Source organism: Aquila chrysaetos, chromosome 24 (assembly GCF_900496995.4).
Source record: "Aquila chrysaetos chrysaetos chromosome 24, bAquChr1.4, whole genome shotgun sequence".
NCBI lineage: Eukaryota > Metazoa > Chordata > Aves > Accipitriformes > Accipitridae > Aquila > Aquila chrysaetos.
The window spans coordinates 14,953,013-14,979,161 of record NC_044027.1 but is presented as its reverse complement, the minus strand read 5'-3'; the positions used below and the strand labels follow the sequence as shown (position 1 = coordinate 14,979,161).

Here is a 26,149-nt window from a genome sequence, read left to right as displayed (position 1 = left end):
TAAATATTAAGAGGCCTTTGCTTTAGTCCCTGTGCTGTTGCCGTCTTTTGAATAGCCGACCCTCCGAATTAATAAGACACCTCTCTAACTCACCTCCATCCCCAGTCTCCTTGTTCATTTAGATTCTGATACTCCTAACCTCCTTTCCTGATGTCATCCTTTGTGGGGAATGGAAATAATTTTTTCACAAGCAGAAATCAAGACGCCCTTTGACAGCTGAACACTTCGGGTCATACCACCACGAAGATGGCCAGCTTTGTACAATAATGGTGGAAAGTGGCAGTAACAGCCTCCTTCAGCAGCATTGCTCCAGAAGGAAATAATGGGGTGACCCTTTTTCCACTTAACAAGAGGCATTTAAAAATGAGTAGTGGTTTATAATATATTTATCCAGAGTCCTGAAGGTCTCCATATTTGACTGACAGGGGGTCTCATTCCCAGGCCAGGCACTCAGATGGCATTCTAATTCAAAGGAGGAATGCCTTCAGGGCAGCATATACATTTACAGCTCCACTAGGCAGTAAGAAGGGAGATGAAGCAGAGTCATAGGGGAAAAGGAGAATGCTGCTTAGTCACATATTGGTGATCATCATGCTATGGGTAGGATTTTGGTTGAGGAAGGGATTTTCGTTGAGGAGAGAGAATTTGAAGAAAAAATTGTTGTGTACTTTGAGAAGACAGCACACTTCCACAGGACCACGTGCAGTTAAACCATTCCCACACAAAAACTTATGGGGACCTGGACAAGCAGAAGAGCTCTCACAGCACTTTGGGAAGCCATGGTCTTACTGTGTCTAGACACAGCGGAGCTGCGGAGGATCCAGAGAAAACTAGCAGCTTGCACTGAGGATCAGCTTCCAGCCACTGGACTTGCTATGGAAACACTGACAATTGAAGGGGAAACTGCAATAAAACTTTAATGTGAAATATTTTCTTTCACAATAAAGAGTGAAATGGTTCCCAGCATAATGTTAAAATCATATTATTCCTGCTGCACTTGAATCTCTCAAAGCCCTTAAGTATTTAAATGAAGTTATTTTACTTCAAAGCTTGTAATACTAGGCAATTATATTTCCTATATACAGTAAATAACGTTCCTTTCTAAATCACTGATGCTTCCTTTTTCAAACATTTAACATCCCCTCTTTTTTTCCCCTCTTTGCCTAGATGTACATCTGCTACTGAAACATGTACTACTAGGTGACATTACACAAAAAAGGTCAGTCACATGAATGGTCAGAGAAGGCAGCCTCAACAGGAGCTGGAATAAAACACTGTATTTTGTTTTACCTTAATGTTTTTCAAATGAGCTAGATACAAATCTGCTGTATACATTCAGCGTTTTACTACTGCTTTTATTACCTCAGACGGGAAGGTAAGTTCTTGAAGAAACTGATTGAAAGAGAGTTTAATTTCATGGAAGATTCTGTAAATACCTCTTTGTCCCTTGCTGAAATTATATTTGGTACCTGCCAAGAGTAATACTCTTCAGTGCTCCAAGCACAAATCTGGTAGGATGGAACAGTGAAGAAACCTCCCTTATGGGGCTTGCTAAACCCGAGCAATCCTCCTGCTTTAAATTATGCAGTGTGGTAGTGTAAAGTGGCTTGAACACAGCAGATTACCCAGCACTCAGATGCAGTGGGAGATCCCACTGATAGCTCCTACCAGGGAGTGGGAAGAGGATATGATCAGAGAGCTCTGTGCTCAGGCTCTGGTCTATAGGGAGCTGCAGGCAACAGCCATTAAGTTAAAAGAACTCCTAGGGCTTCTCTAAGCAACGGCAGGTAAAACGCCACTCCCTCAGCCAGTTAAGGATTCACACTCCCAGCTGCTGCGTGTATCTGGTCCCAAGATTAACAACGTACCTTTGCGAAAAAATAATAAAAGGAGTTCTGAACCCAGGAAGGCAAACTCAGCAGCCTGTCACCCAGAAACACAATACTGGTACAGAAAGATGGCACTTGTTATTAGACACAGCTTTGCCTAGGTGAAGACCTGGAGCTGGACATGCATTTTGTTTTCCTCTGTATTTCCTGAAGGAATAATGACTTTAATTAAAACCTACCACATTCCCCCTGGCCACGAGCATGTGCAGTCTCCAAGCCCTCATTGGCATCTTTGCTTTCAGCAGCTCTCCTCGATGTTCGTGTTTTGGTTGGTAACTCTGGGGCCTGGAGGAAATTGCTCACTACACTCCTCATGCCCTTCTTTCCCAATTCCTTCTCCACCTCTGCAACGAACAGAAGAAAAACAATCACTATAATCAACAGAAGATAAGAACTATTGTGCTGTTCAGAGTTAAGAGCACAAAAGGAAAGCGAACAACACAAGGTAGAGTTTCCTTGAGGTTGTTCAGCCATTTGGGCCTTTAAAAATCAGGTGCATGCCCATACACAGAAAAAGCCCACATGTAAACACCTCTCTGTTTTCTATGCCACTCACACCAGGCCGTATAACCTAGGACTGAGTTTCACTGCAAAGCAGCCTACGAGCAACGTGCAGTGTTAAGGATGCAGTTGGCCCTTTTCCCATCCCTGGAATTGCTGGTCCGAGAGGGACCCAGACCTACCATCCGATATGCTGGATTCCTGAAACATCGTTTCAAAGGCCTGATGGATCTCAGCAAAGGAGGGTCTATCAGAAGGGCTCCACTGCCAGCCTGAAAAAACAACACCACTCAAAACTTCCTGCCAGCATTAGACATTCAGTACACTGCACCAGGAGGAGCTAGCTATCGCAGTTCCTTTTTTATAAAATGGGCGAGATAAAATAATGACGTGAAAACCTCATCTGAAGGGTGCTGGGTATCTGCAACCACCACTGAGCCAAAGTAATGCTGGAAAAAAAAAACCAACCGTATCACACTGTAAGTCACGTACCAAAAGGCCACAGTGGAAGAGTAACAGTCGGTCCCTTAAGAAGCCTAATGAAGCTCCTGCTTCATCCTTAGAGTACAAGCTTTTCTTTAAATTGTCAGGAAAAAGGAGACAAAGAAAACATTGAGCTGAACAACAAATCTCTCCCCCAGGCCTATGTACTCCCAGTAGAGAAGAACATAGCGTGTTCGTCCTCTGGGGAAAGCAGTTTTAAGCAAACACTTCTACACAGCATTGCACCTTCACTGGAACTGGCAGGGGGTTTCTTGTGCCTTGCTGTATGTGGCCAGAACCCGGCAATTTTACTGCACCTCTGCAGAGCTAAAAAGCAGCATTTGCAGGGCTGAGGAACACTTACATGCTCTCATGAGCTCATAAACTTTCTCAGGACAGCCTTCCGGGCGCTCCATACGGTAGTCTTTCTCCAACAGCTCATAGACTTGAGACAGGTCAATCCCAGGGTAAGGGGACATACCATAGGTTGCAATTTCCCACAGCAGAACACCAAAGGCTGCAGTGGAGAAAGAAAGAAAAAAATAATAAAAAAAAAAGATTAAAAAAATCAATAAGCTTTATTTTCATCTTAAATTTGAGAGGATGTTTAGTGGGAGTAGTCACTAAACAGTGCTGCACACTTAAACCAGCTCTGGGTGGCTCAGATCCCATGCTCAGCAGCAGCTTAAATGTTAAAGAAGCGTAACAAGCCTCTTCGTCAGCACAGACAAGTCTCCTGCGATATGACAGGGTAGAATTAGACTAATTTTCAATGTATCAGTTGTCTCAAACCTGAACGCCTTGAGATCCTTCAAGTCCTATTAAAGGCACAATTAAGAGACTTCACAGTGGATTAGCTGAAACCATTTCAGTGCTGCACTGCAGTCTCTCCCTCAAGTTGACAGCTCCTCTCATCTGCAACCTCTCCCTAGAGGACTTGCACATTTTAATAGCTCGGGGCTTTTTGGGGTGCCCTTGTTTAGCTGCAGCATGGTCTAGAGGGGAAACCTGGGAGGCAGCGGTAAGAGGAAAGCTTCAGCAGGTGCTACCAACAAGACAGGGTGAGGGCGAGAGATTTTGGTCACAGGGAAAGCTGAACAGGAAAAGAGAGAGCACAAAAAGGGTCTTGAAACAGGCAAGGCATTCAAGTCCCAGAAGTTGGTGTGGATGCAGGTCAGCACCAGGGTCAGGCAGCTAACCCAGGAGTCAGGCACACAGAATAAACTCAACACCAGTTCAACAACCTGCATGTAATTAGTTCAGTCACCCTATTCTGTTCTTAACCTGAAGAGAAAGCGATTACAATTCTGCATAAGTAAGGAAATCACATCACATTACATGGTAACACCACCAAGGGCAATTTACATTAGACATTTCTGTGCACAATTTTCTTTGATTGCTGTCTTGAGGCAGTGAGGTGAAAGCGTCTAAACTGTGGCGTGCCCAGCAGCAGCCGTGGCCTCCAGGGATGGCTGGCTTGTTCTAATCAGATCCCAAAGTCCACTGCCCCAACTTTCACTACACAAGGTTATGCTAACCCTAATTAAAGACACACAATACTCCTTTTGGATCTTTCCTTCCCGAGTACTCTACTATTTAAACGCAACAGGGGTCCTGCAGCCACCACAGCGATACAGCAGCATCCTTGAGACTGTGGCAGGTACCTGGCAGCAGCCAACACCGCCACGTGCAAGTCCAAAGCAGAAAAAACACCTTGATCAGCTCCTTGAGAGGCTGTTTTGGGTTTTCCTCCCCCATCTGTAAAACATTTTGCATCAGCCAGCTACCTACAAGTTTCTTCAAAATAAAGCCTTTCTCTGCACAGTCTCCCCAAAACTCCAGAAAGCTTCATCACTGCTTCACTACTATCTGTTGTTCTATATGTAGAAGATGCTCAGGATAACATTTTCCAAGTGCCTTTGGGACCATGTCCCACAAACTTCTATCTCATGTCTCTGTGCACTTTTGAGAATTTGACCAACAGCTATGGCAGAGATATAAAACCCAAAGAAAGGCTGATAAAAAGTACAATGAGATTTTCTGCAGTCAGATTTGATAGAACGTAGCTCCATTTAGCTAAGCCTACTCTTATCACCAGCACTTCAAGGCTCTTCAATAACCATTTGTCATCAAATTTTCTCTCTGTTTCTCCTCATCTCATTCCAAAGATTACTCTTTTAAAATGCAGAAAGATGAGCTTGGAGCTATCCGATACACACGTAATTTTTTTTTTTTTAACATACAATGAACCAGATACTCACTTTCCTCCTTGACATAGTTAGAAAGGTCCTGGCTACGTAACAATATATCGCTTCACAGTTCTGTGCCAGAATTCTATCAAGACAGTAGTATCGGTGCCCTCCAGCCCCATTTCATACATTTCTATAAACACTACAGTAACCTTTATTTTCATATTTGGCAACGATTCAAACGTATAAATTCAGGTCGGCATCCTCAGTGCTCTACTCAAACACTGACTTAGTAGAGATTAGTTCCTGCACTCTGACAAGCTCATAGAACAATATGGCTCAAACCAGGGAATACACTCCCTCCTGAAATGTTTCACAATGTCCTCATTTCACAGCCCTGGAAAAGAAGACTATAATCTGCATTAATTCATAATTGCAAATTCTTACCCCAGACATCAGACTTAATGGAGAACTTGTTGTAGGCCAGGCTTTCTGGTGCAGTCCACTTGATAGGGAATTTTGCTCCAGCATGGGCAGTGTATGTGTCGCCTGTCATTAGCCTGCTCAGGCCAAAGTCTGCCACCTTCACCAAGTGGTTCTCCCCTACAAGGCAGTTTCTGGCAGCAAGGTCCCTAAAAACAAGAACGAAAATAGGCAATGAGTAGTCTTTACCATCTCACTTCTAGCAATAACAAGGAAATCTGCTGTTCCTGAAGAAACCTGGGCCTGTGTGTGATTATTTTGATCAGAGTATTACACAGAAATTATGTAGTTATACACATACATGTAAGAGGGAAAGTTATTTTCCATTCCAGCTTTGTAAGACTGTCATCCAAACTTTTTTTTTAATTTGAAGTGAAAGCTTCAAGAAGCCCCCTCACTTTCAATAAAAGCTGCCACCCTCAGGATAAAAATAATTTAAAGAAATGTCAGTGCTCAAGTTATCAATAGCTGCAGATGAGCACTGAACACACGAAGTCTCAATGCCTGACTTCTTGCCCACCTCTCTAGCAATTCGGTCACCCCAGCCAACACCAGTCGCTCTCCAGAACTCCTTTTCCAGTCCTAGCTCAAGCACCAGGTTTAGCTCCCAGCTATGCTCTTCTTCCTCCCAAGCATACCACATTTTACAACACAACTTTCTCATACCATGTTTTGGCCTTTTCAAACCTGTTGTAGCCTCTACGTTCAGTATTTACATTTTTAAAGGAGTGGGCAATAAGCAATTTAAGGTTTTCCTCCACATTTTTTCACCTGCTTCTTCCCTGGCAGGTAAGAGATGTGCATGTTGCATTTGCCACTTCCCTGGCTCGTACTTGCTGTTAGCACCCTTGGAAATCCTTCATGAGTATAGAAATGTAAAGCACAGAATTACCTTTCTCCTAATATTAGGTTTTGTTAAAAACACTTATCCAGATTATGTCACGTTGAACTAAAAATTGATTCTACCAGAAAGCTTGGGTGAGATCTTTAGATATGAGGCAGACACTGCTGTTTCTTTTGCTTGTTCTGCTCAATCAGAATAAATTTAAAAAAAAAAAAAAAAAAAGTACGTCTTACTAGATGCCCATTAAATTTTCACAGTGTTTTTGAATATACCTTCTTATCAATGCTGATTACTACAATGTGTGTCTAAATAAAAGCTCCTCTTCATAATCAAATTCCTCCTCCTTCCTGATTCATTAAATGAGGTCACAGCCCAGCATTTGAATCCATGGATGTGAACTGTGACAACACTCTTAAAATAATTGGGTAGGTGGGTATGGGGGTGGCTGATAAGGAAAAACGCTACTATTTATTTTAGATAAATGGGTCATCAGAAATAAGTGGAAATAAAATGAACAGGAGAGCAGACAAATGGGATTCATACAAAGCAGTTTTTAAAGTTCACTTCCTACAGGCTGAAAGGATGAAATACTTTCAACAGAGCAAATCAAAGGCTGGAAATTTTAATTTGCAGCATCACCGTTCACTTTATTGACTGACAGAAGCATTTAAACAGGCCTTTCAGGCAGCAAAGGCAATGCATGACTTAGAGGAGCACCTAGAACTTTACACATGATCTTCATATTTGTCTCTGTGAAAAAACATGTGCTAATTTCATATTCCAGTTAATTGGGCAGGAAAGGTCACGCTATGGCACAGAGCGCATCTTGTATAAAGCTCAGCAACTCTCAAACCTTCGCGCAGGATGTGTCATTATATTGCTAGGAGGCCATTTCTACAGATGAAGAATGCAAAGCTCTAGCCATAATTGCAGCACACTTAAAGGTCAGAGTCTCTGAGACTTTTAAGACTGCGGAGATGCTTATTAAAGTGAATATGCAATCTGGACAATAGTGGGAAACAATCCCTACACAGGTTGGAAAAAAAAGTGAAACAAACAAGAAAGAACATGGGATAAGAAGACACTAAGAGGGTGGCTTTGCTGTGAGCACCTGCACGCACCCAGCAACATCAACTGCAGCAGTTTTTAATGGCTGTTAGAAAAAGGAAGAGCAGTAGCTTATCTGGTCTATCAAGAGCCCGTTACTTTGGGAAGCATTTACACTTAAGGCCCTTGCCCAAAATGTAAAAGTACTGCTATGTCTTTCACCTGCATCTACTTCAAAGGTAAGAGAAAAACACTGAGAGAAAAACAATTAGGAGACCATCCTATAGGCAGGTTAGTGTACTGTATCAGAATACAATGCACTAGTGTGTTAAACATAGGACACCAACTGCATCTAAGTCAATAATCTGAAAGGCAGGAAAATAAATCAAGGGGTGTTTTGTGCTCAAGATTCAGGGGTGCTCACTGTCCCTCCTACCTGTGAATGAAGTTTTTCTTCTCCAGGTACTCCATGGCTGAGGAGATCTGAGTTGCCATGTACAGTAGCACCACAGCATTCACCTCCTGGCGGTTACACTCACGCAGATAATCCAACAGATTCCCATACGTCATGAACTCCGTAATGATGTAGAAAGGAGGTTCCCGTGTGCACACCCCTGGGGACCAACATAAAGTTTACAATGAATGTTTGAGAATATCAGCGAATCTTCAGGTTTTGTCCTCTAGGGCAATTTATACCTCTAGAAGGTAGAAATATGGGGCTCACAGAAAGAATGAGTTCTGCTTGGAATTGGTTAATAGAGGGTTTTAATTTCCTGCTTCAGGCTCTGGCAACTTAAATATTAGGGAGACGAGATCATTAAAAATCATGTATTAGTGGTACAAATTGTGAATTTTGCCAGACAATAAGTGTCTGTATTTAAAGCCTTGGTATGGTAAGCAGCTTATCTGCTCTTTAACATCCATATCACTGCACAAGGGTTTAGTTCAAATCCCTCTGCTTGGTATTTATCACTTACCTAATAATTGCACCAAGTTCGGATGCTTGATCTCCTTCATTACTGCAGCTTCTTTCAAGAACTCTTCCACCTCCATGGTATCCTCCTGCAGAACAATGGCAAAGCTTTGGCAAGGACAGCGCACACAAAGGAGGAACACGTTTTTGTATGAGAACACAAGAAGAACTGCAAACTGACAACATAAGCCACAGTTCTTTCAAGGTAATTCTTCCCTGTAGCCGCATCATAATGCGAAGGAGTTAGGAACACTGGGTATTTTGTAGAATTTTAAAAATATATATTTTTATCATTCTTATTCTAACAGAGCTTTTTGGGGCAAGAAAATCCATATCTCTTTTGTGAAGGGCCTCTCACAGGACCACTCAGGAGTTGAAAAGGAAAAATGTGCTTGTTCCTAACAGGAAAAAAAAAGATAACATGAAATAAAGTGCAGAAAAGAAACGAAACAAGAATGAACATAAAAGGAAGGATATGCCACAATCAAATGCTTCAGAAGCTGCTGAAATGCAGGCCCCCAGTTTCACTGGGTCGGAGCAAGAAATCCCCCCTTTCAGACGGGGAGGCATGACCGATGGCAACCACTCCATAATTGAAAGCCCGAGGTTTCACAGATTTCATTTCTGGCATTTAGAGCCTGACCCATGACGTAACCGTTCTGGGCAGACGTGTCACTACCTATTTGTTGAACGCCATAAAGTTGCTTGGCACAACACAAAACCGAGGAGGATACAATCTTGCTCAAAAGACATATTTTCTGAAGCAAATATGCCCCAAATGGCCGGAAGGTCATTTCAAAGTGGTGCAAAAATACAGATCTATTCCTAAAGCAATGTTTCTTTCTATATCCATATTTTTTTTCATTGATGGATTAATGTTGACAGGCTACATGGACGAAGTGTTTTAAGGAAGGATTGGAAAGGATTTACTGCTGCTGGTGAGAATGATAACAGCGGGCTGCCGCTGTAAGATCCAGCCAGCTCTCTGCTTTGCAGTTAGCAATGAGAACATTTTTCCAAAAGTTTCATTCAATCATTTACTATTCGTTGCCAATTAGCTTGATTGGCAGCTGTGATGTGCTGAACACACTATGTCAAAACTAATAGTCCAAAGGTCCTTGTGAGCAGAACCTTAAACTGTTTTCTTTGGCAAAGGAAACTGGGTTAACAATCCAGGTTGCAAAATTACCCTAAATACGTATTTATCTTACGCATGCTATACAAACTCTGAAAGGTTGCTCCTCTGCATAGCTGTTCCACTGTTTTAAATCTCTTACCTCTAAGTGACCAAATTAATAGGAAGGACACATACAGAGAACTACTGTAACAATGATCTCTCTGAAAACCTGATCTCATGCAAAGGACCAAGCTTAACCAGCTTCCACCTTCCACTGTACAAAATCATGGAAGATATAAACCAGTTCTGGCTATACAATATTTTCCTAGCAGAGCACAGGACAATGCCATGGCATTAAGGGACACCAGGGTTGCACGTTGCTTAATTTAAAACACAGACTTCTCTGCTCAGGGTGGGGGGAAGAAAAAAAAAGATAACGAAAAAAAAAGGAAAGGAAAAAAAAAAAAAAAGAAGAGGCAATCCTAAAGGATGCAGGCTTGAGGTGTGCAGTAAGAAATGTGCTGAGATGACCAGCTCACAACAGTTCAGCCATTAAATGGCCCTCAAGGGGAACAAGTTTTGGCCACAGTCACAGCAGGCTGCATCTGGTCCAACGCTATGCAGGTCACAAAGCTCCACTTCCAGTTACTGCAGCCAGTGCCCACCTCATGCCCCTTTCCAACAACATCAGGTGTAAAAACACAAATTCAGAGCGTGTCGTGTTATGATAACAGACCCTTATAAATACTGATGTGTCCTGTGCAACTCACTGAGCTTTCAACGACATATTTTAATGGGAAACATCTAAGCACCAAAACACTTGTCTAGCACTTCCCAATTAAATGCAACTGAGGAACAGTGTGTGCTGCTTTCATTGCCTTCTTGCGTGATCTAGTGTTTTGTGCCAGCTATGAGCTACGTTTAGACACTTGATAGAAAACTGAACTGGGTGTTCGTAAGCATTGCTATTCAAAAAGAAGCTGGAACGATTTTATTTTCCTCTTTTAGTTTTCCCTCCCCTTTATCTTTCTTATAGAGATATCTGGAGTAGATGGGGAAGGAACAAGAAGAGCCATATAAAGTTTTGAAAAACATTCTCTCAGAGGAAAATAAAGTGAGTCATTTGAACATTTGCACAGAAGCTGCGGAGGGCTTGTTTTCCCCTGTAGAACTGGGATATAAATGTGATTTTAAAATGTTTCCCAAAACTTTGAAGAAAGCTATAATCCCACCTGTCAGGCTGCAGACTGATGGATTTAAGGAAGGTGGATTATAAATTTGCTTTTAAGGACGGGTTTAGTGTGCATAATTGCAGGTTGAAGTCTTTCTCAACTCTTCTCGGTTATTCTTACATTCCCCAGTGGAACGTGCTGCTCCATACTACATTATGAACCAGTTTTAGTCATGTTTCATTAAATATTTACTTGATATATTTGAAACAGCCATGGTCTGTATTAAGGTTTCTCCTCATGCACAAATAGATTTTATGGGATAACACGCAATTTGCCTTTGTTGACGAGTTTTAGAGAGAAGAGAATGAAAGCAACCACTACAGCTTGGAGCAAAATGAGAAATCTAAAGACGTCAGGTATCCTCTCACTGCAACCAGAAGCAGGAAAGGAGATGTTACAGCAAACAACGTTCCATGAAAGAACTGGTCTCTCCATTTCACTATAAACAGGCATTTTGTTCAACCTGGTCACATCCCAGCTCCACCTGCACTGCAACGCTCCCGAGTAAGCCCTGCGGTCCCCAGTGCGCTGGATCCGAGCAGGGATAACACTAGGTGTCACTCGCTCCCTGTGCAATCAAGAGCTTGGACTCTCCTCCGCTGGGGAGCAGCAGCAACAGGAATCTCCAGAGTACAAAAAAGGCCAAAATGAAAATACTTTCTGCAACCATAGCAACCCAGAAATACTGAGGTAGCTGCTGCTCAGAGAGTAAGGAAGAAGTACTTTCCCCAAATCAAGGAAACGTTCATCCCCTGACACTGAAGCATCTACACAGTTCTCTCCACTTCAAAATTTCCACTGCAAAAAACAAAAAGAAACAAACAAAAAACTCTGTTCTGTTTGTTTCTGCAAGACCAAACCACATCCCCATTGGAGGAGAGAGAACATGGTGTCAGGTTAGCATAAACTGTTATTAAGCAATCAAATGCAATGTGTGTGGAAGGTGCCAGAAGATCTCAAGACATTTTTATAAACATAGATGAATCAAGCAATGACCTTATGAACTCACAGAGCATTATTTGCATTTCAAGAGACAAGGAAACCAAGACACAGAAATCAGGGAGCAGAGCCAGAAACAGAACTGATTATCCAGTTCCCCATTAAAGCCACTTACGAATTTTAATGTATTTTAGCCTAGATACACTTTTTCCTCCTCTTGTATCTTTTGATAAGAAGCAGCTGTGAAGAATTGCTTAAGACTTCCAGGTACACAGGGAGCTTGTCTTTTGGGAAAGACAACGCCACATAAGACAGAAAATCAAAACATGTAAAGCCTCCCTGAAGCACAGCCTTTGAATTTTATGTTGACTGACTCACAATCCATAATTTTCCTTAATACACTAGCTTGCGTTAGTGTGTTCATCCGTGAACAGCTCACCTTTACCACACCCTGAATGCGAGACATCACAGCACTATTTACTTTTCTAAGGTTTCATCCATTCTAAAGTAAAAATTGCACTGTTATCGTCCTCCTTTGTTTAGTTACAAGTGTTTCAGGTTATCGCATAAAACCATAACAGGACCAAGCTCTTTCAAAAATACTCTATTCCAGGCCTACAGCACAGAAAGGAGGTGCCGTCAACAATCCCAACTGTCTAATGAGGCCTGAGGGCAGGCAGCCAGCCTGAACTCACTTTCTGCTGAACAGAGATGAACGGGAATGCTCAGAGATTTGAGTCCTACCTTTAGGGTCTTCACAGCCACTGTAAGGTTGTACTTCTTCCAGACTCCTTCATACACCTCGCCATACTGCCCTCCACCAAGCTTGTGTTTCATCGTGATGTCAGTTCGCTCTATCTCCCATTTGTCATAGTTTGGAGACACGCCATAAATAGTGGGCTTATTGCGTTTGGGCGCTGGGTAGTGCAAAGTGGTGATGAGCCCATCTGCGACAGTTGAATGATGATGGACCAACTCTGCTAAGGTGTTGAAGCGGCTCTCTGAAGAGACATACAGCTAGGGACCAAAGAGAAAGAGAAAAGCTCATTCGCATAATGCACATCAGAGCATTCGTTTGTAGAAACTACATTATAAAATTGTGAAAGCAAAGCGTTACATCACTTCTACTCAATCTGCAGTACTATGAGCTCCACCAGCTCTGTAACTAGTTCTCAGAAGTTCAGACCTGAGAACGATCGACGCTTACATGGGAAATGCATGGATTCAGGAGAAAATACACACACTTCACTTAAACTATGGAAGAAATGACTGCAAATAGCATTAGATTGGCATGCTGTTGCTTGAAATGTCTTTTTTCAAAAGGCTGGTCAGTAAAGATTGTGGGACATTTCCTGGAGAGTAGGGGGTTGTCAACCTCAGTGTCTTGATTCCATTATTACTATTTGGATTACGACATTTTCACCTGCCTAAATTCTCCTTGAAGTGTCACTAGCAAACCGCTGGCTTCCTTGCTTTTGGCCTAAGCTTCTGCATAGTATTTTGCATGAAGTTAGGCAGCTGATCTGCTCCATTCTTGTGATGGGTACCGATCAATAACACAGAAGTAAAATCATTACCACTGAATGAAAACCTGCTGTGAGGCATGATAACCCATATTTGTTACCTTTTTAACATTTATACAGAAGATCCTAAAAGCCTACTAAAAATAACGGACAAGCAACTCCCTGCCACCAGAGCTTTGTATTTCTGGTTTTCACGCTCAAGCCCAGACTTCTGCTAGGCAAGGTGACAAAAGCTAGAAATTTAATTTTAAAAACAGTGATGCTGATAACACCTGAAGGAGAGGGAGAAATCTTTGTATCAAAGTGCAACAGCCTACGCTGGACGCAGCACACAGAAGATGGAAGAGCTCCATTTCTCACAAACGACCACGGTCTAGCAAGGGACAGCCTTGCAGGAAGAGCAGCACCACGTTAGCCACCCAGATTTCTGTCCAGTCCACACACTGTGAAATGAGTGTGATGCACTGGTCCTACTGTGCACATTATGTGCCAATAGCTATGATCAAACTTTCCAAACGCTTCGACTTGCTGGATATGCACTCAACAGTTTGTGCATGTGCAGTGGCCATCTGTCTGGGATTTTGGGAGCCCAGGAAGTTGACCGGGCTGCCAGGCATCCAAAATCCCACACTTAGGGTCACATTCTGATTCTTCCACCTGGACAGAATTTTTGGATGGAAAAAGGAAATGCACCTGTGAAGCTCCAGAAATAAGTGAGCATGTCCAACAGAGAAGGGAGAGGCATTTTCAAGAGAAAAAAAAAAAAAGTTTGCAGGGAGGGACAAAACCACCCTCAAACTGGAGACTGGCAATTCCCATATGGATGGTCCTCCTTTGCAGGCATCTGTTTACTATACAAACCCAAAATGAGAACGAGAGGCAGTGGAGAAGACCAAATATTCCAAAGTGTATGAGAGCACAGGCACTACATGTAAGAAAAGGCGAGTGAAAAGCGCAGCCAAGGAAGACTTCCAAGGAAGTCTGAGTGATAGACAAAAGTGCCTCACTCCCTCAGCATCCTGCTTGCCCAAATCCCTACTTAAATCTTATGCATGCTTATGTTTGTATAGTAAGTATCATGGTCAGAATTGGCAAAATCTGCCAATCTATGTATGTCAGGGATTTATTTGAAAGAGCTGCAGAAGGTAAAATGCTTGGCTCAGGCACACAGTGTAACCCAGTAAGGGGAAAACACACACAGACGTGAATGACCCCACACACCAGTCACAGACAGGTTAGACTACTGCAAGGTACAGGGTGGCCGTTGACTTTCAAGCTATGGCCTTTGTAACAGAATGATGGCCCCTGTAAGGTCTCTGGGAAGTGAATATTGTATAGCATTCGTCATCCAAAAAAGGCAACTATGCTGTAGAAACCTACCTTTCCAGTGTTGGGAAATCACAACCCCTGGTTAAAATGGCCCACTTGAGCTAAAACCAAACAATTAACTACTCTGGTGACAACACATCCACTTTTGGATGTGCAAAGGCATTCAGAGTGGAGGATTTTACACCCCGGGCTGGAGAATCTACTTTCCCTTCACTCTTGTTTTGATTTTGCTAGAGTTGCTGATAAAAACCTCCTATGGAAACTTTATCTCTAGAAAATAAAGGCATCCTCCTGGGGAGCATGTCCTCAACCCTCTACTAAAATGAGTCGGATATTCTTTTGGTAAAGTAACTGGACCAAATCTCATTTCAACCCTATGACTAAAACCAAACCAAACCAAACCAAACCACTTTCATGGTCAAAGAGGTGACATTACCTTAAAAACAGATGTTCTGAGAACAGAAAAGTGGCAACACAAGAGAGGCTTTTACAGCTGCATGGCTCGGACCACCAAGCATTAGCCAGTAAAACCACAATTTAAAACAAGCCATACCTGTTTGGGAAGGACTTGTAGTTACTAGCAGTGGTATGAGCAGTTCACACGTTACACTGAGGACTAAAATATATAAGCATGGATGTAGAAAATTATGCTGAATTCAAGGATCACTTGGAAATATTAGAGAAGTACGGAGAAGGAAGCTGCCCATGCTTTTATGATGGCTTATATCTCAGGATCTCAAAATCTCATGGGAATTAGAGATACCTGTATTTTGTGTGACAGATTACATGACCTTGTTACAGATGGAGAAAGAAGTTAAATAAATAGTCAAAGGTTTCACAGCGAACCTGTAGCAGGATGGAAAACAGAAGAGGATTGCCCTGTCCAGGCCACAAGACAACACTCCATGCCTTAACACACATGAAGTTTTCCGTTTACATTAAAAAACCACATCCACCCACTAAATGTGCTTATTCTGGAGGCAGAGTTTTTCTAACCTCCCAGTGATTACATCTCAACACTGACTCCTGAAGGCCTTACTTCCCATCAGCACTACTGGCAATCAGAGTTATGCTGTGTTTAAATCTTCATCTGGAATTTGAAGCATGTATCACAAGATGAAGCAAGGAGCAGCTATGAACGGCATGCTGCTGATGCAGCCCAGAGAGCCACATACACACTCTGACTATTCACTGCAACCTCCCTTCTCCGCTGACCCTGTTCACCAAGTCTTAACTCAAGCTGCTTGCTGGATAATTTCCCCCAAGAAAACCATCTGGTGCTGCTAACTGTACTCATACAGAGGTAACAGACTCAGCATTTCTGCAGCACACGAGGTTATATAGGGACTCAGACAGTTTGCTTCCCAGCTACATTGTTGACACATTATTTGGGCAATTTTTGTATATTGTCAAATAGTAATATCAATCCTGTTCCAAGCAGCTCTGCTTGTACAAATTAGCCGCACATCTGCAGCTTCTGCCACCAGATCACATCTCTTTTTCCTGGCTAGTTTATTTTATAAGGGTGGTTAAACTGGCCTATGCTAACATCCAACGCATCCTTAACCTGATAGGATTCCCCCTCCCCAGTCAGCAGAGAAAACTGAACATCCACACAAAAAATCCATGAAGCTCCATGATCTTCTCCAGGACCAAGTCTGCATCCAGTTCAGCCACTGGAGGTTCCAAGACACTCAAGAAGGACCCGAGTCCTGCATCCTTAATGCTGAGGATAGCAGAATTTGAAGAACTGGCTGGACAACGCTGTTTATTCAGTTGGGTTATTCAACAGGAGGCTTTGCCTCAAGTACTATCAAGTCAGGAAAACCAAGTCCTCTGTACCACGGAAGTGGTTTACCAGATGACTAGCTGCACCGTGCCAGCCAAATCAAGAAAGTTCACTTTTAATGCCTTCCTTAAAAACAAAAAAACCCCAAACCACAACAAAACATTAAGAGGTGGTCCGGAAGAATATGATCCATTAAACTGGGAAATAAAGAAAAAATTCCCTGAGGAATTTTTTTTTTTTTTTAAAGTTCTTGAACCCCAATGCATTCAGTATGAATGGTGCTAAAATTAAGACACACACACCTCTGATCACCTTCCTAGACCCTTCAATTTTCCCCAGGAAAAAGCCTGGGTAGGGCTGTGCGATGCATGGCACACCTCTGTGCCAAGCAGCAGTTGTTCCACACATTCCTCTAATACCTCTTTCTCCTGATAGCGTGTTATCTCGGTCACAGAACATGATCCCACCAAAGCCATTCATCCTTGCTGCAGCACTTGCAGATATTAAATTCCCTGGACAGGCTGACTAATGATACAGCAGGCTGGGAAGGCCCCAGGTGCTCAGGGAGGTGAAGGTAAGAGCTTTCCTTCAGCAGAGCCGTGCTCTGCTGCAAAGCAAGTAATAGAGTGCGACACAAGCAGCTCAGAGCAGGGAACCTGCTCCAGCAGTCTCCATTTCACAGAGGGAAAAGTAGGGATATTAGCTGTTTCTCTTCCTAGCTCCTCAGCTTTTACAGCTGGGAACAGGATGCTGGAAGAGTGCGGCGTCCCCCAGCCCAGCAGCCCAAGCAGCAGAGTGGGCAGCACACCTGCTGCTAAGCCGTTGCAATTCACTGCCCAGCTCATTCACACAAATTGAAAACGATGTGGTTTAACATACCAGGCTGCAAACTGCAGCGCCTGGTGCATGGACCTGGCACACCGCCCCTTCCGCAGGGATGCTGGCAATGGGGAGGACTGTGGCTACCTCTTCGCTCACTCCTGCACAAAGAGCCAAAGCCCAGGAGCCACAGCTCTCGGTCACTGACACTTCTTCATTTTGTATTTCCAACCACCACCAGCTGCAGATCTGCTTTAGTGAATTGTACTGACCTGCACCTTTTCTCAAAAACACCCATTCAAGCAACTTTGTGGAAAATCAACAGTTAACCTGGCTAATACAAACCTGAACGGATTATTGTTGCTGCGGAACTGGTTTTGGGGATAAAAACCAGCACTGCTCTGATAAAAGCCTTCCTGTGTCAAACCCTTTTACAGCTAAAATAGAGAACATGTGTTATCACATCATGGACACATGCTTATTTACACCAACTGAAGAAGGCTCGAGTTCATAATGTTCACATGTGAACATTGCTCATCTGCCAGCATCAATGTGAATCGAAGGAATATCAACTAGAGAGGCAGGAGGAGGAATAATATGCCAGATTGCCATGCAGTCCTTCAAGTATGCTGCATGTCAGCATTTCACGGTGCCGATTTTGACCACAGAATGTGTCTACATGGGAGGAAAAAGGAATAATCAAAGCGTCGTAACTTGGAAATACGTTGCCTTAAATAACATGGTCAGAATTGTCTCAATTACTTTTTGTCTGCTTTAGCAAATAGATTGTACTTCATTACTGAATAAAATCTGTTTATCTTATTAAAGGCTTTAGAGTGATGAGGCTAATAAATAGGAAACACTATGTACTGGTTCCCTGTGCTTTCATACTAAAGATTTTGCTGTCAGCATTGCTGTAAGAAGAATAAAGCTCTCGCAGGACAAAGGAAAATTGGCCACAGCGGGCCACCACTATACTTCATTTTTTTTATTTTTTTTCGTTTCAAGTACTTTAATGGCATAGAATCTGTCATCTACTAGATGCTGGCAAGAAGAGCCTCAGCAGCCATGCTCCAGACCCACACTTCAACTTCTGCACAGGATCTAAAGAGACACTGCTTAAAATAGATTAGTTAAAACCCAAGATTTTCCAAAATCCAATGCCAGTAGAAATGTTTCCATGAAATTCAAACAAAAATCTGTGGAAAACTACATTTTTATGCTAACATTTCTCTGCAGCATCCACAAAGCATGGCATTGCAACACTGCTACAGCACACAACGATCTGGGGGGGGGGGGGGGAAGAAACTAGATATAGGGCCCATACAAAAGTGAAAGTGCCTACCCGTCTCCAATGATCACGCTGAAATACTGTAGAGAAATCAAAACAGTAGTTAAAAATACTGCAGAATAGCTCAAAAAGCATTCTGTCCCTAATATTTACAGTATTATTAGCAACAGGCACTGATTTTTCTGATTTGGCAGTCGAAGAGATTCTCTTTTGAACACATGGGACAAGAATTCATCCTCAGAATCTCTTAGTAATAATATCTGTTATATTCAGCTCTGATATAATTCTAGTATTTCCTACCTTAAAAGTGTTTCTCTACTGAGCTGTACTACACCTCACCAGAAATTTGCTAAAGGAGTAAAACTGTTTTGTCACTGCTGTGTTGGAATCTCACAGTTTACTCTAACTACAGATGATGAACATTGTGATCAGGGTTCAGAATTGCTCAATCGACCTTGTGCAGTCAGTGGACAAAGTATACCGGAAAGGTTTTCTTTCATGGTTCGGATAGCCTGCAGCCTACCTTTCCGTCAGATGCAGTGTTTATTCTGTAGTGGTACACCCTTCCTTCGTATCGCAGTGAAATAGATCTCTGTCCTGGACTGCTCTCGCTCTCTCGCACAAGAAAGCTGCCGTTGATACCGCTACTCAGAAGGTACTCAGCAGCGTTACGGGACACTGGTCCATGATACCAGGAATGCTTCTCCAAACTATTCACTGGGGTGATGTAGTTGCTGGGCACCCAGCCTTGTCCATTCTTCGTTTGGGCCTCGCACCATTCCCCATTATGATTGTAGCCCAGGACACGGAGCTTTTCACCTTAGCGCAAGAAGAAAATATATTTAGGCATAGCAAACCTGGGAACTGAGGACAAAGATAGGTTCTTTCCAGCTAACAGATCATTAAATAATCTCCTATAAGAACAGGCATCTGAATGAGCAGGGAGCATGTGTGTTTCTTTAAGCTTGAGTGGACCCCTCAAAGCCAAATAAAGCCACATGCATGCTTCAGGAGTGAGTTAGGCTCTCGTGCAGTTCTGCACCAGCTCTGATACTGCTTGAGCTTAAAAAATGAATCCACCAAATTTTATTTGAACTGAGTTGGCTCAATGGGACCAGGAGAGAACAGGAGTGGATAAATGATTAAAAAAAATAGTATCAATTAGCAAGGTAATCAGATGTGACTTGGAGTACACATAAGGAACAGGACTGAGTAAGAAAAGACTATCTGTACAGTTCTTCTTCATATGGGGACTGTGTTTTGGAGAACTACAAGAATTATAGAGGCCAGCCTCTAAAATCAGCTTAGTTTAATTTCTCAGTTCAAATTCTTGCTCCTAATGGAGACCTTAGTTCTGGCAAACAGTTTCTTGCCCAATGCAAAAACTTCAGACAGTTTTAACCTTTTAAAAGGTTATGACTTTGTGAAATATTTGTATTTGTTTAAGAAAAATTCCCACAGTAAAAAAAATTCCATAGGGTTTAGTGTATAACTTAGTTATTCCACAGTGACTTTTCTTTCTACGCCTTCTCACACACTCCCAGTACCATTCTGCCCAGCTACCTTACCTTTAGTTATGCTGAGAGTGTTGTCCCCACTTGCCACAAAATCATATAGTGCAACAAAGAGATGGGGGTCATTTTCACTAGGACAGGACAGAAGGTTTTCCTTGGAATTCCAGCGAGCTGCTTCGCTCAGACCCTGGGGCTCAAAGTCTGACACTACCGGTCTCTGAAGGGCTTCTGGAGGAGGAAGAGAGAGAGAGAGAGAGAGAGAGAGAGAGGAAAAAGCAGGTTCATTTTTGCTGATAAAAGCCATCTGGTTAACCCACGCACTCTGATTTTGAAATTTGCATTGTTTCTTGTCATGTGTGCTCCTCACGCGTCAGAGGACAGATATGGACAGTTCTTTAATACAAATCTCCTGCCACACAGGCAGGACACCCTTGTTGCAGAGCTGTCCCCCAGCCTACCCTGAGCCCCCCCAGCTCCTGCCTCCCATGGCACACCGGAGAAGGAAAGCCCCTCTCCCTCCCTCCAGTAAATGCTGCTCACGTAGGCTGTTTGCTCCTTGTAAATCCTTTGGCTCATGCCTAACTGCTGGTATGGTTAGATCTGAAAACAAACCCAAGACCTTTAAAAGGTAAATCCCTTAATTATCCTATAAATGAAATCGCCAGAACGTGCAGCACAGAGAGCCAGGCAGGGTGAGATTTATAAGGCATGGTATTTAAGAATTGGATATGTACTTCCATTCTTCACTGTATTTTTTATCATTTCTGTTCTTGAGTTGTGAGGCTCAAGGCTGTGCCTTTTTTGTTGCCCTCTCTCCTGCCTGCCGCTCTTGAAACCAGAGCACAGCAGCAAGCATACTTCTTTGCACAATGGGCTTTCCACATTTTTAGGAACCCTGAGACCCCTCCAGAAAAAGATTCCTAAAAACTGAGCTTCACAGTTAAGTAAAAACCAACCGCCAAAGTTTTTTTGTACACTGCAGCACATTAGGCGTGTAATGTGCAGTAGTTATCAGGTAAGTCCAAGTACATTGGGGAATTTTATTGCAGCTGCTCCTGCAAACCCTCCCCTCTGGACCACGATTCAAGAGTTTGGGGCAGTGATGCTCCAGGTAGTTGTGCCCCCTCACTCTCATGTGCCACCCCCAGCTGTGCTGGCAGCCCTGTGCATGACTGTGCTGGCACAAACTCAGGACATTAAGTTATAAAAATCTTGTTTTTTGAAGGGTTATTTTCCATCTGGATGAGTTCATTGAGCAAGGTCACAGCACCGCACACAAACTATCGTGTCAGCGCAGCTACGGGGACAGGAAACACAGCACTATCGCACCCAGCCCCTTGCGCCATGAAATTGCTCTTCATTACTCAGCATCAGCCTCCGCCTGCTCCCCTCACTCACTGCTGAATCCCTCTTCTGCACAAGCACACGCAGCAGAGCTTTGGAGGGAGAAATCCCAGGCCAAGTGTTTTCTACATTATCAGGTCACCTGGGAGCACAGTTCTCTCTTCATACTTGGAATACTCACTAGCAAGGGGCTGCTGCGTAGATGCAATCACACCAAAATATGCTTTTAACGCTATTGCTTGTTTGGTCTGGAAATCCAGTATAAGCTGCACCAGTAAACCAGTGAAAAACTGATACGACTGACACCAGAAAATGTATGGAAAGTCAAGCGTGGATTGGAACAGGTCCAAAATACATTTCCCAATGGGGAAATGCTAAAAAAAAAAACCCCAACCCAAAACCCCAACCCTACAAACAACAACAAATCCCATTATTTTCTAAGCTTTAGCGGTGAAAGTGCCACTATTCACCCACAGACAATCTGGTGTCCTCAATGTGTTGGTCAGATCACCACTGGTAAAGGCTCTCTCGGTGATTATTTATGAACATGAGTACTACTGTATTCTTTGGAAATGGTAATATCGTATATGCGGGCAGAGAGCAAAACAGCACGTATACACACCGTTGGGCCTGTTTTCCTAGCCAAACCATATCTGCAGGGAGATATATTTTTATAGTGAGACAGAGAAGTCAAATAATTCTGCTTTCTAAACAATTCCACAGTCAGAAAATGTGGTGGTGTGTTGGGTGGTTTTTTAAAGCACCTCAACACCCTTACTTCCCGTTTCCTGCAGAATACATTTTAATAGCTCGGGTTTGTGTCAAGAGCGACAATGAGAAAAGAAACAGAAAATCCACTTTCAGAAAATTAAGCTATAATCATTTTACCATGAAAACGCTTTGATCCTGTCAAGCCCATTAAGCTCCCTTATCAAACACAGGGCGCTGCAGTGACTGGAGATACTCCAAGGAGTTACACCATCAGTAAACACCTGGAACAGACAGACAGCAGAGAACTGCAAGTAGCAGATACAAAACCTCAGTGAGGAGCGACGCTCTCCCCCAAGTATGGTACAAAACAGTACATGCTGCACAGTGGGATGGACCGTAACCGCTGTTAGGAAGGAAAATGCCTCCCCCACGGGGGATTGATTCGACAGGAAGGCAGGAAATCCAAGGCAGGCTCCCCTCCAACTCCAGTGCAATCGCAGCTCAGCAAAGGATGGCTCATGCACGGCCATGGATGGGGATGTGGGAGGAAAGCCAAGCGCTCCGCAAGAATCCCTCCCTCATGCCCAGGCTGCGGCGGCGCTGGGACTGACTCATAACACATGGATGCCAAGGTATGCGCTTCAATTCAGACCATGAGACAACACTGTTTCAAACACCAAAAACACCCACAAGCTGCGGTGTGAAAGTCAAGGAAGGCTGGTTTTGCTCGATGACATTCCTGCAAACACTGGCTCAGTGATAACTGTCTGCAAACCCAAGGACTGGCAAGAGCAAGGGCTGTTAAATAAACGTATGAGAATTTTCTAAGCTGGAAAACCACACAAGTCCCCCAGTGAATACATAGGATGCTACGCACAGATGGGCTCGTATCCTCTGTATCCTCCAAGCCAAGACCCCTGCTCAGCCACTGGCACCCCAGCGGAGGTGCGCGCTGCGTGTGAACGGTGCCGTGCAGGAGAGCACGACGGGGAGATGCAAGACCCAACTCTCGGGTTGGGTTAGGGCTGGTGTTTCCAGAAGGCAGGATCCCCAAGTTAAGAACTGGGGTGGGAAAGGTGGTAACTGAATGCAGCTTGAAGGGCAGCAGAGAGGATGAGGCCCTGAGTCAACACGGAGAAGAGCGTAAAGGAAAGAGCAGAGTTGTGGTGACCCGAGTGTAGCAGAAGCTTGATAGACCGTGACAAAACACACTTTTAAAGGTCTGGGCCCCAAAAGGAGCCTGTCAGCAGACTCAGGACACAAAACCATGAAGCGAGAGAAGCAGACAGGACATGTCCATCTGGGAGCGACGTAGAGCCGGCTGTCAGCAGTATTTATCCCTCTGAGCTGTTCTCTAGCAAATGTGCCCAGACATTACAGTCCTTCAGAGCAGGAAGTAGACATTGCTGTTCATACGTATTGAGGGTCTTTTTCAACACTCTACAGCTTCTTCACCTCCTACTGCTGGTTTTAACTACAATTTTACAGCACTGCTGAGCTCTTCAATGGACCAGATTCCTCCTAATAAATCAGCCCGGCTGCGACACCTACAGGAGGGTATCCTGGCATGGTGACGGGGCAGGAAGCGAGCGTAATTCAATCTGTTATCTCCGCGCTGTGATTCCTTCCACGCATCCACTTTGTCTTCTGCTGCGTCCCAGTAAGACTGTAATTTATTACTTTGATCATACTGTGCTCTGGATGACACCTGGATTCCTGTGAGGAGTCCCGAGGCAACGCTGTAATTCAGTTCTCCACTAACACCAACTAAATGATGACTCTTAATTAAAGCAGAGCAGACTTCGAAATAAGACAACAGCAGCTTTTATTTTGGGGCATTAGCCATAAGAATGTCTTCATTTCCCCCCTAAATTAAAGTTTTTACCAGGAGATATTTATGTTTGCACACTAGAAGGCTTCATAAGCGTAACTATCTCCTGCTAATTACTGTTTATATGAAGTCATGAATCATTGTTGGGGACTGTGTAAGAAGTTCTCAGATATGAACAATTCTGGTCTAGACCAACACAAGCAAATTTCCTTAGTAATTCAAGGGAAGGGCCGGAAAACAGGCAGAAGCACAGAATTACACTCGGCTCCTCCACAGCTGACTGCGGGGCAGTCCCAAGGGAAGGAAGAGACCTCCTGTCTCCCTACAAAACAAACATCCTGTGGTCTTACAAACCGTGTTGGCATTTTTTCCACGAGGTTTCTAGAGCAAGGGAGCACAGAACATGTCTAGTAATCTCTTTGGAGGTACAGCACATGCTATCTAAAGCTTCTCCGTCCCCTACGTTCCCCCTACTCTCCTTCTCCCCTGTAAGAAATTATGATAAATGGCAAAATAGCTATGCAGATTCAATACATCCAAATGTTCCCAACTCTGAGCACGTATGATGGAGCAGCTGCCTCTCTGTCCCAGTATTTCCTTAGTGGCCCTTCACGGATTCCCTATGCCTGACGGAATATGGATTTAAAAAAAAAAAAAAAAAAAAAAAAATCTGTAAACCAAATCATTCCAAAAAGAAGAAAGGTTTCATGTTTTATTTCAGACTCACCCCTTTAGTGAGATCATGCTCAGCCTCTCCTGTCACCCACTCCATAGCACAGGCCATATAACCTCCTGAAACAAAGGCTGTCACTTCTGCTCTTGGCTGATACTTGGAAAGTCCATATTCTTACAGCCAGCATGAAGACAAATGATCACTTTTTAAATATTACATATTTCTACACAGAGATGAAGTGCAAAAATAGATCCAGCCTCTCTCAACCAGACCCCCTCCGGGTCTGTGCTGGGCCAGTCTCCCCAGCTGTGCTACTCTTGTGCTACCCTATTTCCACCTCCAGCGAGGCACTTTCGCCCTGCAGGCACGCTGCGCTCCCTTCTTGCATGGCCACCAGGAACCTCCAGCACTCTAAATACGGAAAACCAAGTCTGCTGAATGCAAGCACGAGAGAACAAGGCCACCCATGGCTCCTGCTGCATTGCCCATGCAGAAACAGGCCCTCACAGTCAACTGCAGTGTTTTATTTTGTCTAACACTAAGCACCTCTGATGATGTGGCTTCTCCCACTCCTCCAAGAGATGATTTTATCATCTTGGGGGTTTTGTTGTTGTTTTTTGTTTGTTTGGCTGGTTTGGTTGTGGTCGGGTTTTTTTGAAAGTTTACTCTTACATTAGCCTGCAGGTTCCACTCCAGTTCATTCACTAAGTTTATTCCACTTATAACCCCTTAGTGACATGGTAAATATAATCCTTCTCCAGCCAGCTAACCACAGTTGTAAATGTATGGAGTGGAATAGTGGGTATGGCAGAAATTTAGATTTTATTCCCAAATCTGCTACTAAGCTGCTGCCTGACCTTAGATTATAACCTCTGGAAGAGGAAGGGGAAAGAGTAACTAGATCCAAGTGAACTTAAATGACACTTGTGTATTTCCGAAAACTTCACCTTCATAATTTTTGGTTTTGCTTCCTTACTAAGGGAGCAGAAGTAGTGGAATTTGCCCATTTCTGAGCCCTGGGGAGGGAAAGCACCAAGCAAGAATCAGAGACCTACTGTTTTATTTCCCTGCTTTACTAAGCAGCCCCAGACTGCTCAGGGAAGGACCAACACGTCTGTGGATGATCAGTTTCAGGTCTGAAGACAGTTACAGCTTTTCCTATGAAATGACAACCCTTTCCTCACCACAACCCATGGGAAAAGGTAGCAAGCACTATCAGCCAGATTTTTTAATAAGGATGGGACAGGCGAGAACTGCTGGAACAAGCACATAAGTAGCAAGCCATCACAAAGCCAGAAACATATTTAAAAGCAAGAACTCTACTGAGTGATGGCAGATGAGAGGCCAAGAGGTGAGGAGTAGAAAATAGCCAAGGAAGAGAGGAAACAAACAAAAGGCTCTTCCCTGGGACGCAGCAACACCATTTTAATGCACTTGCTCTTCCTAACAGATGGACCAAAGACCTGCTGATCCCAGCAACACTGGGGCAGGATGAGTCGCTGGCATTGCAGTTTTGGGTCTGGCTCAATATATGCCCAAACGCATAAAAAGAAACTCTCCAGGAACAGGGCAATGGCTACAGGCTGCTGCTCCTCCCGAGGCTTGTCTACTCTAGCTGTAACAAGACA

At 43.5% G+C, this 26,149-nt stretch overlaps 1 protein-coding gene across 4 annotated transcripts in view; it reads right to left on the bottom strand.

The window, feature by feature from the left end:
- ABL1 (ABL proto-oncogene 1, non-receptor tyrosine kinase) overlaps positions 1-26,149 on the bottom strand; it is an 83,086-nt gene that overhangs the window by 4,323 nt on the left and 52,614 nt on the right. For 2 of the 4 annotated variants that reach the window (XM_030000429.2, XM_030000430.2), the window contains exons 2-10: positions 20,017-20,190; positions 18,972-19,267; positions 12,442-12,714; positions 8,414-8,498; positions 7,873-8,050; positions 5,510-5,694; positions 3,238-3,390; positions 2,573-2,662; positions 2,069-2,233 (exon numbers count right to left, since the gene is read on the bottom strand). In XM_030000429.2, coding sequence (XP_029856289.1) covers positions 2,069-2,233; positions 2,573-2,662; positions 3,238-3,390; positions 5,510-5,694; positions 7,873-8,050; positions 8,414-8,498; positions 12,442-12,714; positions 18,972-19,267; positions 20,017-20,190 — 1,599 coding nt within the window. Of the gene's footprint in view, positions 1-2,068; positions 2,234-2,572; positions 2,663-3,237; positions 3,391-5,509; positions 5,695-7,872; positions 8,051-8,413; positions 8,499-12,441; positions 12,715-18,971; positions 19,268-20,016; positions 20,191-22,194; positions 22,299-26,149 lie in introns of all 4 variants that reach the window. The other 2 variants (XM_030000431.2, XM_030000433.2) reach the window with 2 other exon arrangements.